This window comes from Canis lupus, chromosome 13 (assembly GCF_011100685.1).
Source record: "Canis lupus familiaris isolate Mischka breed German Shepherd chromosome 13, alternate assembly UU_Cfam_GSD_1.0, whole genome shotgun sequence".
In the NCBI taxonomy this organism is placed as follows: Eukaryota; Metazoa; Chordata; class Mammalia; order Carnivora; family Canidae; genus Canis; species Canis lupus.
In genome coordinates this window covers 2,853,308-2,874,474 of record NC_049234.1, presented here as the reverse complement: position 1 = coordinate 2,874,474, position 21,167 = coordinate 2,853,308, and the positions used below count along the sequence as shown (strand labels likewise).

Sequence of the window (21,167 nt, the reverse complement as noted above, 5' to 3'; positions counted from 1 at the left end):
TAAAAAATGTTTTCTAGTGTTATGTATGGGTGTAATATAATTTATTTAGCTAGTCCATTATTGACATTAGGATATTTCCTTTTTTCTTTAATTAAAAGCTCTTGGGGGTGTCTGGGTGGCTCAGTTGATTAAGCACCCAACTCTTGATTTCAGCACAGGTCATGATCTTAGGGTCGTGGGATTGAGCCCTGTGTTGGGCTCTTGCTTAAGCACAGTCTGCTTGTCCGTCTCCCTCTGCTCTTCCCTTGTTTGTGCTCCCTCATTTGTTTGCTCACTCCCTTGCTGTATCTCTAAAATAAAATCTTCTTTTTTAAAGAAGTCCTTTACTAAATTACTAGAGATACAGAAAACATAGGCCTAAACTGAGTAGTTTTGAGAATTAGCTTTAGGGAGAGCATGGAATTAGAGCTGGATATTGAAAGATGGGTGATATTTAGCACAGATTACTTTAAATCAACAGTTCTTTTTTTTTTTTTTTTTTTTTTTTTTAAGATTTATTTATTTTTCAGAGAGAAGGCACACAGGCGGGGGGAGTGGCAGGCAGAGGGAGAGGGAGAAGCTCACTGCCAAGCAGGGAGCCAGATGGGCCAGATGCAGGGCTCTATCCTAGGGCCCCAGGATCATGACCTGAGCCAAAGGTAGATGGTTAACCAGCTGAGCCACCCAGGCACTCCTACCTAAATCAGTAGTTCTTAAGAGTGATCTGTGGACGCCTTTTAGGGGATGAGGGGGTGGTCCATGAGGTCACAACTATTTTCCTGATAATATTTAAGTCACCGTTGACTCTTCACTGTGTGGACATTAGCACTCAAGCAAAAACTGCTGGTCTTGATGCTAATAAAGATAGTAGAGGCACCATTACTGTATTAGTAATTTATATAGTTCTCACCACTATACATCCAGTTTTTTGGGGGGGTGGGGAAGTGGAGACTGGCTTTACTGTCCTTGAAACTATATAAAATCATTAGTAGTCCTTAATGTAGGTAATCTCTTTCTCTCTTTTTTTAAGGTTTTATTTAATTGAGAAAGAGTGTACACAAGCAGAGGGAGAGAGAGACAAGGTGAAGCAGGCTTCCCGCTGAGCAGGGATCCCAATATGAGTTTTGATCCCAAGACCCAGAGAGCATGACCTGAGCCAAAGACAGACACTTAACCAACTGAGCCACTCAGGTGCCCCTATAGATATCTTTTAATATTTTGTGAGGCATAATGAGAAGTATAGCAGCTATTTCCAGGGAAAGTTTTATGATCATTTGAATGGTGAACTGAAAAAGCTGTCCCCTTGTCTTCCCCCACAGAACACTCCCAACAAATGACAGGCAAGCTATGATCATTTAGGCTTGAGTATTTGGCAGACATCTTGAAAATGAAGGAAGTGAACTTGTCAATTTAAGGAAAGAAAACAAATGGCATGATGTCTGGGCTGCCCCGCAGGATTATCAAGGAAACCCAGTGTTTGCTGGCAGAACCAGAACCTGGCATTAAAGCCAGATGAGAGCAACGCCTGTATTTTCATGTGGTCACTGCTGGCCCCCAGGATTCCCCCTTTGAGGGAGGGACTTTTAAACTTGAAGTATTCCTTCCAGAGGAATACCCGGTGGCAGCCCCTACAGTACGTTTCATGACCAAAATTTATCATCCTAATGTAGGCAAGTTGGGAAAAATATGTTTAGATATTTTGAAAGATAAGTGGTCCCCAGCACTGCAGGTCCGCACAGTTCTGCTATCGATCCAGGCTTTGTTAAGTGTTCCCAATCCAGATGATCCATTAGCAAATGATGTAGCGGAAGAGTGGAAGACCAGCGAAGCCCAAGCCATAGAAACAGCGAGAGCACGGACGAGGCTATATGCCGTGAATGATAATTTAAAATCGAGGGCGGCCCAGGTGGCTCAGCGGTTTAGTGTCGCCTTCGGCCCAGGGCCTGATCCTGGAGACCAGGGATCAGGTCCCATGTCGGGCTCCCTGCAAGGAGCCTGCTTCTCCCTCTGCCTGTGCCTCTGCCTGCCTCTCTCTCTCTCTCTCTCTCATAAATAATAAAATCTTAAAAAAAAAATGAAAATCGATCTGATCATCAAGTGTGCTCCTGTTCTGCCAAGACTTCTTCCTTTTTTGTTTGCATTTAATGGACACAGTCTTAGAAACATTACAGAATAAAAGCCCAGACATCTTCAGTCCTTTGGTGATTAAATGCACATTAGCAAATCTATATCTTGTCCTGATTCACTGTTGTAAAGCACGAGCAGAGGCTAGAAGTACCATCTGGATTGTTGTCAAACATTTAAAAGCAGTGGCCCCTCTGCTTTTATTCATTTCCCCCATCATGGTTTAAGTATAAAGCACTGTGAATGAAGGTAGTTGTCAGGGTTAGCTGCAGTTGTTTTTCTTTATTATTATTTTTTAAATTTTTTTGAGGGGGATTGGTAGTTTTATTTTTATGGGCTCCCCCCCCCCTTTTAAAGATTTTACCTATTCATGAGAGAGAGAGAGAGAGAGAGAGAGAGAGAGAGGCAGAGACACAGGTAGAGGGAGAGAAGCAGGCTCCATGCAGGGAGCCGGACATGGGACTCGAACCCTGGGTCTCCAGGATCAGGCCCTGGGCTGAAGGTGGCGCTAAACCTCAGAGCCACCCGGGCTGCCCCTCCTTTCCCCCTTTTTATGGTGATCTAATTGCATTGGTTAAAAGCAGCTAGCCAGTTCTTTAGAATATGCTCTCTAGCCAAGTCTAACTCGATTTAGATGCTGTAGATGGACAAACTTGATTGAACCAAAATGGGAACATTAAACAAACATTACAGCCCTCACTAATAACATTGTGACTTTGCTGTCAAGTGTAGAATCCTTCCTTCAAGAAAAAGCTTGTGACCATTTTGTATGGGTTGTCTGGAAACTTGTTTAAATCTTATGTTTTAATAAAATATTTTTTGTTCTAAAAAAAATAAGTACTATGGTTAGAGGAATAAGTTAGCATTTTTTAAACCTAAGGAAATTAGATCACATAAGAGGGGAGAGTCTTGGAACTAAGGTGGGTTTCTGGGACGGTGGTGGGTTGGTTGGTTAAGGTGATATTTTAAAGTTAGTGTTCTAGGGCACCTGTGGCTCAGTGGTGAAGCATCTGCTTTTGGCTCAGGGCGTGATCCTGAGGTCCTGGGATCTAGCTCCACATCGGGCTCCCCATAGGGAGCCTGCTTCTCCCTCTCCCTAGGTCTCTGCCTCTCTTTGTGTATCTCTCATGAGTAAATAAATAGTCTAAAAAAAATAAAGTTAGTATCTATAGTGCAAATGTTTCCTATGTGACTTCTTGATTAGTTTACACAGTACTTGAAAGAAAATAGTTGGTTAGAGAATGCTGGTTCAGATTAGACTGTTTTATTCTCCAAAGGTAACCCTTGTTCTGTTCTAAATCTTTCTATATATTAACTCATTTAATTCTCACAACAACCATGTATATTATATCTACTAATAATACCTACCTTTTACAAATGAGAAACCTGAGGCCCAGGGAGATTTCAGAATTTTGTCAAGATGTTGCAGCTAGTAAACAGTGAGCTAAGATTTGAATTTAGGCAGTTTACCTCCATAGTTTATGTGCTTTACAAGTCTGCCATAAAAAGAATAAGGAAAATGTTACCTTTCCTTTGATAAGACAGTCCTGTTTTAAAATGAAAGCCTTTTGTATGTTATTCCACACCTCTTGATAGTTACACAAATTTTAGATAACTGAACTCAGAATATTAAAAATGAGATTACAAGAGCACTAAAGCAGATTTTTGAATGTCAAGCTTTCATACCTTATATTTGAATAGAGTACCTCCTCTGTCAGGAACTGATTGGTGCTTTCTTTATTTTTATTTTTTTAAATTTTATTTATTTATTCATGAGAGACACAGAGAGCAAGAGGCAGAGACATAGGAAGAGAGAGGAGGAGAAGCAGGCTCCATGCAGGAAGCCCGATATGGAACTCTATCCAGGGACCCTGGGACCGCGCCCTGAGCCAAAAGCAGATGCTCAGCCCTTGAGCCACCCAGGCGTCCCTATGTGCTCTCCTATTTATACTCTCATTTAGACCTCATAGCAGCCTTTTGAAGTACTCATTTTGATCATTTTATGTAAGTAGATTTTCATTTAATTTTATAGATTAGCTCTGAGAGATTAATTTGCCTGATATTTCAAAATTAATGATGAGGGCAGCCCTGGTGGCTCAGTGGTTTAGCACCATCTTTGGCCCAGGGCCTGATCCTGGAGACCCAGGATCGAGTCCCATGTCAGGCTCCCTGCATGGAGCCTCTTCTCCCTCTGCCTGTGTTTCTGCCTCTCTCTCTCTCTCTGTGTCTCTCATGAATAAGTAAATAAAATCTTTAAAAAAAAAAATGTAATGAGAGGGACGTTCAGAGTCTGTCTGATTTAAGTTTATGCTTTATTTAAACCAAGCTGTTGCTCCAAAGAAGTACTTGGATACCTAGAGATTAGGGTCTGGTTCTACCAATTCAGGTAGTAGTGTTTTAGTTGGTTTCTAGTGTAATTGTTATCTAAAGTTTTGCTTTTTTCCTCTTAATTTCAGTCTATAATCATACTAAAGCACCAATGATCTAATATATCAGAGATAGATTTTTCAGTTTATAACCTTTTATTAGAATTATTTGACCAAAAAAAAAAATATTAGACCATAGTCAGGATTGAATGTTTAAGTTCTTGTTAGTAGAGGCAGGTTGAGCCTACCCCAGAAAGGGCAGTCAGAACTAGATAACATGTGAGTTTATATGGTTCCTTATTTTGAATACATGCCAAAGTCAAAGCATTGATGATATGATACATAGATCATCCTTCGATCAAAGCATGAGTTAGAAACTTGCTAATGTATTCTGCCCTGGTAAATTGACTGATTTGGGGGGAAAGGTCATTACTTGATGCCATATATCGTAAGTGTTTTCACAACCTAAGAGGTTAATTGTACCTGTAGAGAAAAATTTTTATCTCTTAAGATCTCAAGGATCATACAATTTATCCATTGATTAGATAAGGGTTTTTTTTTTTTTTTAAGATTTTATTTATTTATTCATGAGAGACAGAGAGAGAGAGGCAGAGACACAGGCAGAGTGAGAAGCAGGTTCCATGCAGGGAGCCCAACATGGGACTCGATCCCGGAACTCCGGGATCACGCCCTGGGCGGAAGGCAGGCGCTAAACTGCTGAGCCACCCAGGCATCCCTCGGTGCCTTCTCTTAACCATATCATTTAGCACTAGATTATGAACCATTTACACAAAGATGTTGGATACAGGCTCCTAGTAGCATCTTGCTGCTTCCTATCCTACTTAACACTATTAGGATGACTACTGTATAAAGTCAGAATATGCATTAACTCTGATTCCACAGATTAATCGTAGATATTTTTGAAAATATTGGCCATGATATTTTTAAAAGACAATGATTGTCATTAAAAACAGATTTTTAAATTGCTGAGGCAATACTCTGAATTTTTAAATTTTAGCAAGATGGCATAGATTATAATGCAATTATAATCTATGTTGAGGCATAATGTAGCCTCAATGCAGAGTGTAAGATGTTCTTTAATTTGTGTTTGACTTAAATATCCTTTTCCATTTTAATTAGATTTAGATTAGAAAAGTTAATGTACTGGGATCCCTGGGTGGCGCAGCGGTTTGGCGCCTGCCTTTGGCCCAGGGCGCGATCCTGGAGACCTGGGATCGAATCCCACATCGGGCATCCCGGTGCATGGAGCCTGCTTATCCCTCTGCCTGTGTCTCTGCCTCTCTCTCTCTCTCTCTATCATAAATAAATGAAAATTGAAAAAAAAAATTAAAAAAAAAAAAGAAAAGTTAATGTACTACCTTATACAAAGGATTTTGTAGGTGGAGGTACATTAGTAGTCATCCTAACCTTTGTTTCATGGTTAGAAGTTGTAATGTCTCATACTATGTCCTTCTTTGAAATTAGATTCTCAGAGTATCCCAGAGTAATCCTCACTTTCATTGTACTGTAGTAGATGAATGAAATTTAGAAGGTTTCATTGTATATTTAGTTTTTGTATGTTTTGATAATAGCTTTTTGTTTGTTTTGATAATAGCTTTTTGTATGTTTTGATAATAGCTATTAGTTTCTTCTATTTGACTTTTAAATTTGCTCACCTCCAATTTTTTCCTTGTCATTACTGCTTTCTGAAAGTGCTGCTTCCTTTTTTCCTTTTGTTTGTATTTTTTTCCATCTTGGTCTTCTCCCTTATATTTGCCTCTTTTCTTGTAATTTCTAAATCTGGAAAATGTAGATTTTGTTTCTCTTTGGTCAATTTGACAAATTAACATACTTAATTGCCTCTTTAGTGCTAAAATTAACATAATTGAATAAACTCTGTATCTCCCATATCTTACATTAGAGTTGAATGAAACCACATCTGATTTATGAATCTCTATAAAATACCCAAGGATCACCTTATTTTTCCTTAAAATCTCTGTAAGAGTAGGTGGAGCTGACTTTTTGACTGACTAGCTGGCTTATTCCAAGTTTGGATCACTCATAAATTTATTGAGCAGAAGTCAGCCTCTTGTGAAACTTAACTAGTCTTGTCTAGAGCCATTCTTGTCATAATTCTTTCCATCTACACGGTATTTTCTAGTTTCTTTACCATTCTTGCTTTCCTGGATATTCCCGTTTGTCAGTCCTTGTCTTGATACATTTTTTTAAAGAAGCAGTATACTGTAGATTTTATCTCATCAGTACATTATTGAACTGAATAATTTTCCTTAATTTTGATTCCTAATTGTATTAAGATCTTGGAATGACATTATCCTTTTTAGTAGGCATAGCACACCCTATTGAGACAAAAAAAATGTACCATGATTTTAGTAGTATAGGTGAGATTGCCTAGTTGGAGTTGTACCTTCACAAGTTAATTGTGGCTTTGAGTACATTACATAATGTAGCTGGGCCCCATTGTCTTTTGTAGGGTAATTTAGTTTGGATCTCATGGTTAGGGTTATGGAAGGATCAAATTAAATAATTTACGTGTCAGAAGAGTCATCTTTATTATTGAAATAACCTTATAAATTTTTTTTCCTGCCTTGTTTTGCATAACTGTTCAAAACAGTAAACAGTATTTTTATAGTTACTTAAAACAGTGGTTTATTCTTGGGATCCTGTAATTTGCCTTCACTGCAGCTCTTCATATGGTATTGGCTGGAGTCACTCATTGCTGCATTTGGGTTCTGAAATATTCAAATGGCTTTACCTAACATTCCATTCCTGGGCCATCTTGGCCTTTTTCTTCAGTAGGGTAGTTTGACTTTTTATATGCTGACATAGGGTTCCAACAGCAAAAAAGGGAAGCTGGCAGTCCTCTTAAGGATTTTAGGCTCAGAAATGGAACTCAGTCACTTACAGATTCTCTTGGTCAAAGCAAGTCATCAGAGTTAGCTCAGATTCGGGAGAAAGGAAATAAATTCCACATGTTGATAGAAGGCATGGCATATGCGAACAGGGATGGCAAGGGAATTTTAGTGGATGCTATCTTTGGAGATTGTCTACCACAATTCTGTTTTTTCCTAGTCTGCTTTTTAAAATTTTTTAAAAGATTGTATTTACTTATTCATGAGAGACAGGCAGAGACAGGAGAAACGGGCTCCATGCAAGGAACCCGATACAGGACTAGATCCTGGGACTCACACTGGGGATCACACCCGGAGCCCGAAGGCAGATGCTCAACCCCTGAGACACCCAGGCGTCCCTTTTCCTAGTCTGTTGAAACAAGTGTTAACCTCTTTATTTAATCTTTAATATCCAGTCTACTTGTTTCTTAAGGTTTTTTTTTTTTTTTTTTTTTAAGATTTTATTTATTTATTCATGAGAGACAGAGAGAGTCAGAGACACAGGCAGAGGGAGAAACAGGCTCCAAGCAGGGAGCCAGATGTGGTACTCCATACCCAGTCTCCAGGATCAGGCCCTGGGCTTAAGGTGGCGCTAAAACGCTGAGCCACCCAGGCTGCCCCTTGTTTTTTAAGTTTTAACGGTTCTTAGTGAATGTCATCAAAAGATACAGACAAAAGTATGCCATTCATCTCATTCTCTGCTTTTTACTTGTAACAGCTTTATTGAGGTATAACTGACATAGAATTGCTCATAGTCTGTAGCGTACAGTTTAATGAGCTTGCTTTCTCAACCTGTAGTCCGCATTTCACTAGAAACATTCTCCACTGTTGATACTTAACTGTTGGTCCTTTTGGTCTTTCATTAGGCCAATAAGCTGTTTGACTTTTTTTTTTTTTTTTTTTTTTTGACTATTATTGTCTTGCTATTATTGACTAAGCTGTTTTGCCTTCTTATTACTTGTGGTTTTTGGTTAATATCTTTTAAAGTTTTTTTTTGTTGTTTTTTTTTAAAGATTTTATTTATTTATTCATGAGAAACAGAGAGGTAGAGACACAGGCCAGAGGGAGAAGCAGGCTCCATGCAGGGAACCTAACGTGGGACTCGATCCCAGATTTCCACGATCATGCCCTGGGCCAAAGCCGGCTCTAAACCACTGAGCCACCCAGGCTGCCCTTAAAGTTGTTTTTGTTAGTTTTTGATATTATGGCCAATACAGTGCTCACTTTGGGGGAAGAAGTGCTTAACTACAGTTTAAAATTTTTTCCTTGTGAGAAAAGGAAAAAATTTCCTTATTCTAGTGTAAGACAATGTTTTTAGGGATTCATAAAAGGTGGATAGCTAAAGATGGGTTGTAACATTTCTTGACACACTGCCTAAGTAACTTCTGTAAGTTGGTGTACCTTAAAGTTTTACATCTTAAGGAATTCACTCTTAATTGCATGTGTTTGTGGCCTTAATCTTGACATAGAATGGGTTAAAGTCCTTGAAAAGTGAAGGATGTGATTAGGTAATGTTATTCTTAGTTTCGTTTGTCTTCCTTGCTAGACTAGACCACTTATCCACAAAGTTAAAGACAATCTTGCCCACCATTACAATCTCAGTGCTTAGCACAGGGGCGTTTAAGTGAAGACTCAAGTGAATATGAAAAATACGTTGAAGTAGTGAAATATGAAATAGAAGTGCATACGTGAAAAATAACTTCCATGGTTGGGCTCAGTTATTGTCACTTGTTTTATTTGAAAATATTTTAGTATAATCTTATATATGTAAATGAGCCAAAGACTTGTTTATGGAGCCTTCTTTATTTTTTTTTTTAAAGATTTTATTTATTTATTCATGAGACACACACACACACACACACAGAGAGGCAGAGACACAGGCTGAGGGAGAAGCAGGCTCCATGCAAGGAGCCTGACGTGGAACCTGATTCCGGGTCTCCAGGATCACACCCTGGGCTGCAGGCGGCACTAAACCGCTGTGCCACCAGGGCTGCCCTGGAGCCTTCTTTAAATTTATATATTTTTGATTTATTGTTGATTTGAAGTTACTTGTGAATTCTGGTTAGTCATATTATACTTTTTCTCTAGTTAGACTTCATTGTCTAACCTTTAACCAGTCAGAAATAGGATTTACCCTTTTGAACTGTGGAATGCCACTATTTAAACCTAGACTGACTCCAAAACTGTTATGCTATACTATCTTCCAGAGTTGGATGAATGATGTATTTTGTGTTAAGATAAAAATTTTGAAAAGGCCTGGTCATTTGTTTCTTAAATGAAAAATTGATATTAAGTTAAAAATCCACTTATTATATTAAATTGAACTATCTTCTGTTTTTGAGACATATCCCAAAAGAGCTGCCATAGTCAGTGGTGTAATAAAGTTTTTGTTATCCTAACGAAAGTGTTCATCTGATTTTTAGGCCAATAGTTTCAAATATTGGTTAATTAACCACAGGAAATAATGGTAAATTGACTTCTCATCTTGCACCCCTTCCTATAATGCAGTGCAATTTGGCCCTACTGCCATGTTACTCCTACCCACATCTGGGTACCTGTAACTTCAAACTATTTTGGATATAAGTAGATGCTATACAGACTAAACTGACTGCCAGAAGGATGAAACCAAGAATTAGATAACTCTTCTTTGTTAAAAGGGACTAGTTTGGGGCTAAGCTAGATTGAAAATTGACTCACCTTGATTCCTGGGGTATTTTTAGTTAGGAAAATTGGGCATGGGGAAAATGGTTTTGTTTCTTGAATATTTCTATTAACATTTACCTAATTGTACTACTGGAATTATCTTTTTTCCCCTTAAGAGAAAAAAAAATCACCAGTATATTGGGCCATCTCCCCTTAATAAAATGATCTGAATATTTTTTCAGATTGTTAATAGTTTTAGAATTATATAGGATGGAATTTTATCTTGTGTGATCTGTAAATATGTATTTTATTAATTCAAAATCACTTTAAAGAAATTAAAGGTTTATTCTTCAGATCTGTAAATCTCATAAACCTGTCTACCACTATATTTTTTTTAAAAGATTTATTTATTTGAGAGAGAACAAGTGGGAGAGGAAGAGAAAATCTCCAGCAGGCCCTGGCTGAGCTAGGAAAGCCTGGTGCAGGGTTTGATCTCACAACCCTGAGATTATGACCTGTGTCAAAAACAGGAGTGCTATGCTTAACTGATTGTGCCACCCAGGTGCTCCATACCACTCTCTTACTTAGGAACAATATAACTTTGACTTTGAACAACTTTTTACCTGTTGTGAGGTTTTGCTTGAATTGTATTCTTCTAAATGAAGTGAATTTTGTTCTGCTTTCTCTGTTAGGGACTCTGGTAGTGTCTATTAACATTGTTGGTTTTTGCTTGAGTCATAATCCCAGAAGTTTCCCCTCTTGTGTTCTTTCCATTCTAATGACTACCTTGAAAATAGAAAATTTGTCAACTTGTTAGAAAAAGCTTGTTGTGAGCTCCCATGGCTTCACATTCAGTGAAGCATGTGATCTTTATCAGTATGTAAATAGCAAGCAGTATGTGGGGAAGGTTACATATTCAAAATGTATCCTTAATAAACTCAACACTAACTTCACATTTCAAGTATTGCTATCCAAAGCATTCAGCTTTTAAACCACAAATTATGAGCCTATTGCATTCAACAGTTGTATTACTGGCAATAATTGGGTATTAAAATTTTATAACAGGCTACATACAGTATGCAATTGAGAAATTAAGTTTTTTCCAGTCTTGTAAATAATTTAGACTTATTGTGACTTTCTTTTCTTGCAAAGTCTCTTTTGGAAAAGTTTTTGATCCCCAATGCTTCACAAGCAGAGAGCAAAGTCTTCTATTTGAAAATGAAGGGAGACTACTACCGTTACTTGGCCGAAGTTGCTGCTGGTGATGACAAGAAAGGTATACTGTGTTTTTCAACGTGTTTCTTGAACTTGTATCAAATAACAGTATGGAAGTAGTGTCACTGAAATGCAAACAGTTGTGGGTTTTTTGTTTAATTGCTTAGAGCACTAAATGAAGAATAGTAATTTTTCACTGTTTTAGAGAGGTAAGAGGGGCAGAAAGAGGGAGAGAGAAAATCTTATTAAACAGGCCTCACGTAGGCTCGATCTCACAACACTGAGATCATTACTTGAGCTGAAATCAGGTCAGATACTTAACCAACTGAGCCACCTGTGCACCCCAGTAATTAACTTTTTATAAAGTCCTAAGAATGTACAGCTACTGTTTAATATTGGTATTTTAAAGTGCATGCTTGCTGAAAAGCCAATTTTGGGCATAGGAATGTTTACTCAAATTTTAAGAGATAGTGATCACAGCATAACTGTAGAGTAGTGCACACTAGTTACTTTTTTTAAAAGATTTTATTTATTCATGAGAGAGAGAGGCAGAGACATAAGCAGAGGGAGAAGCAGACTCCCCGTAAGGATCCCAGTGTGGGACTTGATCCCAGACCCCGGGATGGCGCCCTGATCTGAAGTCAGAAGCTTAACCACTGAGCCACCCAGGCGTCCTGTGCACACAAGTTATTAAAAAACAATAATTCTGAGATGCTCGCAAGAGTTATTTTTGTGTTGACATTGACCAATGGCTAGTGTAGTGTTCCTGGAGAAGTTTTTTGTTTTGTTTTGTTTTTGTTTTTTTTTTAAGATTCTCATTTAATTAAGGTTGTTACAGCTTAATATTTCAGAGGATATTGTTGGATGGTAAAGGGTATTGTTGGTGTGAGAGGTGAAGATGAAGTACAAAGTTTGTCAGTATGTTTTGGAATGTTTTATTTTCCAGGGATTGTGGATCAGTCACAACAAGCATACCAAGAAGCTTTTGAAATCAGCAAAAAGGAAATGCAACCAACACATCCTATCAGATTGGGTCTGGCCCTTAACTTCTCTGTGTTCTATTACGAAATTCTCAACTCCCCGGAGAAAGCCTGCTCTCTTGCAAAGACAGTATGTATTTTACTTGTTTTGTGAAAATTTAGTAATCCTTATTATTTGAGCACTGAAATGTACTTTTTTTTTTTTATCATAGGCTTTTGATGAAGCCATTGCTGAACTTGATACATTAAGTGAAGAGTCATACAAAGACAGCACGCTAATAATGCAATTACTGAGAGACAACTTGACAGTAAGTACATTACAGCATCGTGAATGGCCACTGTGGTTGAAATTATGTTTTATAGATTATTATAAGGCATATTTCTAGTTTCTTTATTGAATGTAAAATTGTATCTGCTATTAAAGCTATGAAGAAAAACCACCTTATAGAAACAAATCTTAGATCAAGGACCAAAAATGTATATTTTGATTAGTTACATATCTATTGTTAAAGATTTTATGTATGTATTCATGAGGCACACAGACAGGCAGAGATATAGGCAGAGGGAGAAATAGGCTCCCTGTGGGGAAACCTGATAGAGGACTCGATCCCAGGACCCCGGGATCACGACATGAGCCAAAGATAGATGCTCAACCACTGAGCCACCCAGGTGCCCTTGACACTAATTTTAAAATGACACCTTAACCAACCAACCCACCACTGTCCCAGAAACCCACCTTAGTTCCAGACTCCCCTCATATGTGATAGGGTGTTTTTATTTTCCATTTCAATTTGGGTGTTCTCATTTCTTCCATTTTAGCCATAGAATAGAATAGTTTCATTATCAAAAATATACAGGTTTACATTGTTTATATTCCATTAAAAATGGTATTCTTGACCGTAAAGTTGCTTCCATATTGATACAGCTATGGTACTCTGTCAGTAACCTCAGTTAACAAAATTTCACATATTCTATGTGAAATTCAAATAGAATTCTATTTTGCCTAGCTAGCCTCTTAGTAAAAAATAATGACTTGTTATGGGATGTCATGCTTATTGTTCTTAGCATACTACAGACTGAAAAAAAAAAAAAACCCACCACAGCCATTATTACATTGAAAAAATTGACAGTAATTCCTTAATAATGTTTAATATCTAAATAGTATTCAAATTCCAGTTGTTTCTTTTTTAAAAAAATTTTTATTTGAATTGGGATCCAAATAGTCTACACCTTGCAAAGTGGTTGATATGTCTCTTTAGTCCCACAGGTTTCTCCATGCTCCTTCAGATAAATATTAACTTTGAAGTTTTGAGGCTTAGGTGAAAAAATTATGAAGTATCTGCGGTGCCCAGGTAGTAAGAGCTAGGAGTGAAGACTGCAGTGTAGAGCTTGAAAACTGTATCATTTTATACATGTCACTTTCAGCTTTATTCTAGTTTATTGCGTTTTCCAAACCAGGTCTATATTCTAGTGTTGAGAATTCTCAGCAAAGAGTTTTTTGGAACCACATTGTGTAAGAACTATGGGACATTTCACTTTTTACCTCTTAGAAGATTGGGTTCTGACCATATTGTTTGTTGTTCGGCTATTTATTTTGAATCTTACAGATACACAAAATGTGTTTTTCTAAGCTAAAAACATAAGAAAAATTAAATTAGGAATTTAATTTAGACTTGATATTTTCATTCTTGGATTTCATGGAATGTGAAATTCTCTTTGAAGTGGTAATCTTAAATTTTACTGAGGGAAAGTAGTCAGTCTGAGCTTGAACATGGGTTGAATTAAGATGATTATAGTTATGTACATTAAATTTAAACATTAATTTAAACATCCATTGCTCATATTGGGGCTCTTCAGAGCAGTCTGATATTCTTGTAGCTATTAATACTTAGTATTTTAAAGCTTTTTTGTGTTTTTTATTTTCTCTCTTCTATGTATAATAATCCAAGAATTTCTTATATCTGACTTTGTTATTTGAAGACAACTTGCTTTGTACTTAGGATGTTTATACAGTGGTTAGGGAGAAAATGAGGGTGTTTTTGTATCTTTGAAGTTACCTTCATTGCTATGATCTTTTAAAGAAAGCTTTCAGCAAAAGCTGTGGTTACATTCTGATACCATAACAAATCTATTAAGATTTTTTTCAAAATGAAACATGCTGAAAAATCTTTCCTTCTTTTACCAGTTGTGGACATCGGATACCCAAGGAGATGAAGCTGAAGCAGGAGAAGGAGGGGAAAATTAACCGGCCTTCCAACTTTTGTCTGCCTCATTCTAAAATTTACACAGTAGACCATTTGTCATTCATGCTGTCCCACAAATAGTTTTTTTTGTTTACGATTTATGACAGGTTTATGTTACTTCTATTTGAATTTCTATATTTCCCATGTGGTTTTTATGTTGAATATTAGGGGAGTAGAGCCAGTTAACATTTAGGGAGTTATCTGTTTTCATCTTGAGGTGGCCAATATGGGGATGTGGAATTTTTATACTAGTTATAAATGTTTGGCATAGTACTTTTGGTACATTGTGGCTTCACAAGGGCCAGTGTTAAAACTGCTTCCATGTCTAAGCAAAGAAAACTGCCTACATATTGGTTTGTCCTGGTGGGGAGTAAAAGGGATAATTGGTTCCAGATAACAGGTGTAGTTATTGTGGATACTTTAAGGTTTAGAGCACTTACAAGGCTGTAGTAGAAATGGGTATCCCATAGATACTACATGTGAACCACAAGTATCTGTGGAATACTCATTCTCAATGTGCACACCTTTGACTACAGTTTCAGAAGTGTTCCTTTAGTTGTGACCCAATTTACTCTGGATAAGGGCAGAAACGGTTCACATTCCATTATTTGTAAAGTTACCTGCTGTTTGCTTTCATTATTTTTGCTACACTCCTTTTATTTGTATTTAAATGTTTTAGACTAACCTAAGAACAAATGTACAAGTAAAGATGCAGTAAAAATGAATTGCTTGATATCCATTACTTTATGTATATCAAGCATAGCAGCAAAACAAAAATCCCATGTATTTAACTTTTTTTTTTTTTTAGGGTTTTTTTTTGTTTGTTTTGTTTTGGTTTTTTGCTTTTGTGATTTTTTTTTTTTTTGATACTTGCCTAACATGCATGTGCTGTAAAAATAGTTAACAGGGAAATAACTTGAGATGATGGCTAGCTTTGTTTAATGTCTTATGAAATTTTCATGAACAATCCAAGCATAATTGTTAAGAACACGTGTATTAAGTTCATGTAAGTGGAATAAAAGTTTTATGAATGGACTTTTCAACTACTTTCTCTACAGCTTTTCATGTAAATTAGTTTCTTGGTTCTGAAACTTCTTTAAAGGAAATTGTACATTTTTGGAAATTTATTCCTTATTCCCTCTTGGCAGCTAATGGGCTTTTACCAAGTTTAAATACAAAGTTTATCATAACAAAATACTACTAATATAACTACTACTGTTCCCAACCATGTCCCATATTCCTCCCCTACCCTGGGGGGGGGGGGGGGGAGCTTTTTTTCAGAGACAGGGGATTGATTGGAAAAAAGTAATGCGTTCCATTTAAAATTTTGGTATATGGTATTTTCTAACTTAGGAAGCCACAATGTTCTTGGCCCATCATGACATTGGGTAGCATTAACTAAGTTTTGTGCTTCCAAATCACTTTGGTTTTAAGAATTTCTTGATATTGTTATAGCCTGCCTTCAATTTTGATCCTTTATTCTTTCTGTCAGGTGCACAGGATTACCTTTTTTAGCCTTCTGTCTTGTCACCAACCATTCCTACTTGGTGGCCATGTACTTGGATAAAAGGCCGCATGATCTTTCTGGCTCCACTCAATGTCTAAGGATACCTTGCTTCCTTTGCTTGCATCCCACAAACTATTTCCCTCATCCTATTTACTGCAGCAAATCTCTCCTTAGTTGATGAGATTGTGTTTATCTCCTTGTAAGCCCTACCTATCCTGAATGGTCTGTCATTGTCTGCCTTTAAAATCCTTCCTCTTCCTCTCTTTAAATAATGATGGGGCTAAGTTATACCCAAAGCTCACCCTACAGACTATTTCCTCAGTACCTTGCAGAAAACACCAAACAAAAATACCATTTTAAAAGAGGTGTATTTTTTTTTTCTTTTAGAATGTAAGCTCCACAAGAGCAGGGACAATGTTTTCTGTATGTTCTATTGTGCCTAGTACACTGTAAATGCTCAATAAATATTGATGATGGGAGGCAGTGAGTCTTGATGATAAGGTTGAGAAACTGAAATCCCAAACACTGTTTTGTTGCTTGTTTTATTATGACCTCAGATTAAATTGGGAAATATCAGCCCTTTGGCACAGTTGTCCCACTACATTCAAATAAAAGTGCAATGGTGGCCTTGGGGTCTTTCAAGGAGAAAAAAAGTCTCTTATGCATTGGGGCAAAATAATCATCTTAATGGCTTTTTTTTACTGATTTCTCCTGACCCCCAGGCCAAGGACACGAAGTAATCATTTACAGCTGAGGAGCATTAAACTAGACTTGAGGAGATGGATCTCATTCAAGTATAAATTATAAATAAAATCTAAAGCTTGTCACATTTGCCTATTTATGTGCATTAGTCTTCTAAAACTAGTTTGATTCTGAAATTGTGATAATACTTAATAAATAATAGCTGCTAATGTTTCTACGTACTAGTGCCCAATAGATGAAGGAGGATTCCAACCTGAGATTTTTTTGCCTTGGGATTTGAATAATAAATTTTTATAACATTTTTTTAATTGTCCCAAATCCAGGCTTCATGTCTGTTTTTGTCAATATAATGGTAATATTTCCAGGAATTTGGAGAATCCAGCAATGTATTTTCTGTGTGTGTAGTACTGGAGTTGTTAAAAGAAAAAAGATACATGTCCACTTCACACTTCTCCTTTGAGACAGGAGCCAGCATTGAGAGCAGGATCACTGAGGTTGGACTTGGCTGAAGCTCTGGCCTATGGTCCTTTTAGCTTTTTTGTTTAATAGCTCTGCTATTACTTCATGCTTTAGAGATCATAGAAATGGTGTGTGGGGACTGGGGGAGGGTAGTATAAGAGGATTTAGAGGAACGTTTGTCAAGTAGCTTAACTGTAGGGTGTCCATATTTTTTCCTTCCTGTCTTCCCTACAAAATAGTAACAATCCTGCCATACCCAAAGCATATTTAAAGCTAATAATGGCCAATTTGGAATCTGCAATCTTAGATTATTTATGATTAGACCTCAGTTTGCAAGTGAAACCTTGATTAATTGAACTCTTAACATGTTGAAAAGTCTTACATAGCCTTTGGGTATAAATCCAAGAATTTTGGAGACTTTTCAGTAGTGGCCGCGTCATTGAAACAGTTTCATATCTACATTAGGGGAGAATGGCACTTCATTTGAATGGAAGTACATCATAGTCCCTGCATGAGACCCTACAATATGTTAGGAACTTTCTAAATAGTGCTATGTGCTCAGAGATAGTCTGACACATTCCTGTAGGGAAAGATCAAGGAAGCATAAATTGCTTTATTTTGTTGTATGTAGGAAACTAAGTGGTGGAATTGAAACATCTACAGTTTTGTTTTTTTTGTTTTTTTTTTTTCTTATAAGATTTTATTTATTCATGAGAGACACAGAGAGAGGCAGCTCTCCTTGCAGAGGGAGAAGCAGGCTCCATGCAGGGAGCTCGATGCAGGACTCAATTGTGGGACTCCAGGATCACGCCCTGGGCTGAAGGTGGCGCTAAACCGCTGAGCCACCTGGGCTGCCCACATCTACAGTTTCAAAGTGGTGGCTGAAATTGGGGGTGGAAGGTGGCTAGACTGAGTCTTCTCCCAAATGTGAAATTAATATCAATAAAATATTCTTCTGTTCTCTATAGTACAACTTAAAGCAGCTACAGTCCTACTGGTTAATCTAGCTCTCCTCAAGAGACTAAATGTCTAAAAATAAGGTACTGCTGGGTCTGTGTAGATATTTTAAGAAACTTCACAACAGGCCTCTTAGGAAAACGGTACTTGACAAACATTGAACGTCTCATCATGATAGATCTGCTTTAAAAACTTGAAAACCGAAAAATTCGTAGAGTTCATCATAATCTGATCATGCTATTCAACCTCAATTTTTTAGTCTATTTTATTTATGACTGTCAACCCCCAAGTATTTCAGAACTTGAAAGTTACCGACACATCAAGGCTCAGCATGCTAACTTTTTGGAAGACCTCTGTGCCTGGCCTGTATCATTACCATAAATTACTTCCATAGTTACTCAGTTTATAAGAATGTCTAACCATCATCCTGGACAAGCAAGCCTATGTGTCCTTTGGATATAGAAAACAAATTGAAAGTGGATAGATTTAGGCAAAGCTGTTATTGATCTCATGATGCCAGAAACTGAGTTGATAATGACTATTTTTTTTCCATATTTAAGCGCATTCTGTCAAATTTCTTAAAGCCCAAGCTTAACCAGTCAAGTGTTCCAATTCCAGACGTTAGAACCTATCAGTATTTTAAGGAAGATGCTTGAGATTTTTTTTTTATGCTTGAGATTTTTTTGTCACTGGATGTTGGTTTGGGCCAGCCACTTTTCTGATTTATGTTTGAGTCAAGGCTTTTGCAGAATGAATGGGATCCAGACAAAGGTTATAGCATGTATGAAGGCATCAAGTCATGAGAACTTCAAAGACCACTTACACGCACCCACAAGTGAGGGACTGTAGAAAGAATAGGCTCCCGTGTGCTGTAGTGATTGTGCATACTACTGAAGTCTATGGGAATGGGGAACACTATTTGGCAAAAGGAAGGTGTGTGAGACTACATTTTGAGTCAAGGCTATTTCTAAAACTACAGTCTGGAAAACAAGTTTGTGGATCTGCTCAGCAGATGAATCCCAAAGCAAGGCGATTAAGGATAAAGTTTACCTATTTTTTAACAGGTTCTCTACATTAATGACTGGTTTAGTTTGGAAGCAGGTACTATTGGGCAGCCTGGGTGGCTCAGTGGTGTAGCACCACCTTCGGCCCAGGGCATGATCCCGGAGTCCCACTTTGGGCTCCCTGCATGGAGCCTGCCTGTGTCTCTGCCTCTGTTTCTCATGAATAAAAATAAAGTCTTAAAAAGAAAAAAAAAAAAAAAAAAAAAAACAGGTACTATTTCAGTATTTTATATCAAGACGAGAAAAAGAATTTAGGATTTTGTGTATTTTTTTAAAAAATGCCATTTGCGCTTGTAAATCATGGCATGTACAAAATCAAATCCAGAAAAATGAGTTAAGAATATTCTAAGATGTAGGTGATAACTTCGTGAGGAAGTTCGTGAGGAAACCTCTCAAAATGGATGCAGAAAATTCAACTAGGAAAATTATATGTAAACTCAGACTCAGATGAACCTTAATATAAATTTAACTGTATAAAAATTTACTAGATAGCTGCAAGTAAAAAGTAACCTATATGCCTATATAAAGTGGGCAAAGATTTTGAACAGGCATTTTTGTGGAAGAGGAAATACATGACTAGGAAATATATGACTAGTAAATACATGAAAGGTTTAACCAGGAAAATGCAAACAGGACCACAGCACCATTTTACCCCCCAATTAGTATAATTTGGAAGTCTGGTCATACCAAATTTTTGTTTTTGTTTTTGAGATGGGAGTTTAATTAGTATATCCTTTTGGAAGGGATGGGAGTTTAGAAAATAATTTGGCATTATCTCGTAAAGTTGACATACACATCCTTATAGTTCAGCAATTCTCTCCTGGGTGTATCTCCTAGAACACTTGGGTATGTACACCCGGAAATTCACAGCTGCACTATTTGAATAAGCAAAACAATGAAAATCCAAGTCTCCATTGAACAAAGTTATTTTACCCAATGATAACAATCTTCATTAGTGAAAAATCAACTGGGGGCACCTGGGTGGCTCAGTGGTTTAGCATCTGACTTCTGCTCAAGTCGTGAGCCTGGGATCCTGGGGTCGAGTTCTGTATCAGGCTTCTCAGTGAGCCTGTTTCTCCCTCTGCCTATGTCTCTGCCTCTTTCTGTGTCTCATTAATAAAGTTTTAAAAAATCAATTATGGCCAAGTTGTTAACATTTTAATAACTACTTAGCATACGGTATGGTACCCTTATAAAGCTCAAAAATGAGCAGATCCTTTGCTTAGGCATACATATATGTGATGAAACTTTACCATAGATAAGAGTGAGACAAAATTTAGAATAGAGGTTACTAATGGAGAAGCAGGGAGACAGGCTAGGGCAGGACCTTGGTAAATGTAAGTTATTAGGTAATGTTAGCATGGGAACGGTGTGGTGAGTTCACAAATACTCATTAGAAAGCAATCTGTTGAAGAATGGATAAAACAAGGATTATGTTAATCCAGCTCAGGGCACTAGAGGTCACAAAGAAAGGAACTAAAGGGGAACGGTGGGCCAGTAAATTCGGGAGTCAAAGGGTTGATGGTAATGAGATTAGCAGAGAAAATATGAAAAATAGTCACCAAGTTTGTTTAATTGAAATAGCACACAAGATGGTCAATTGCTGTCCTGTTCATTACACACTAAAATTGTCCTACGGTCCTTTCCATTTGACTCTGGAGGAGCTGGAAGCAAGAACTGGAGATTTGGCTAGAGGAAGGACAGCTGGGAAGGCTTCATCAGGAAACACTGAAAAAAGTGAAAAGTACAGCTCTCCAAAATGAAAGGCCGGAAAGCCTGTAAGAAGTTTTAGTAGCACATGGCCTATCCTTGTGGGGCCTGAAGAATTTTTTTATCCTACAAGCCAAACCACTTCAGCGAATTCAGACTATCTGAAGGTTCTGCACTTTTTAACCTTTAGTGGAAATGCACTGCATTTAGTCCTGGATCCCTGAGACATCTATCACACCTCATGTATAGCCAAGTCTTAAGATTTTCATTATTTGTTTCTTATATTCCTCTGGGACTATTCAGGAATCT

The 21,167-nt window shown here is 37.4% G+C and overlaps 1 protein-coding gene and 1 pseudogene across 2 annotated transcripts in view; both read left to right on the top strand.

The window, feature by feature from the left end:
- Window positions 1-16,496, top strand: part of YWHAZ (tyrosine 3-monooxygenase/tryptophan 5-monooxygenase activation protein zeta) — a 36,579-nt gene extending 20,083 nt beyond the window's left edge. For both annotated transcript variants that reach the window (XM_038555215.1, XM_038555214.1), the window contains exons 4-7: window positions 11,174-11,297; window positions 12,183-12,346; window positions 12,429-12,524; window positions 14,402-16,496. In XM_038555215.1, the coding sequence (XP_038411143.1) occupies window positions 11,174-11,297; window positions 12,183-12,346; window positions 12,429-12,524; window positions 14,402-14,461 (444 nt within the window). In that variant the 3' untranslated portion in view covers window positions 14,462-16,496. The remainder of the gene's footprint in view (window positions 1-11,173; window positions 11,298-12,182; window positions 12,347-12,428; window positions 12,525-14,401) is intronic.
- On the top strand, window positions 559-4,591 carry LOC102154179 (annotated as a pseudogene).
- Window positions 16,497-21,167: the final 4,671 nt, after the last annotated feature.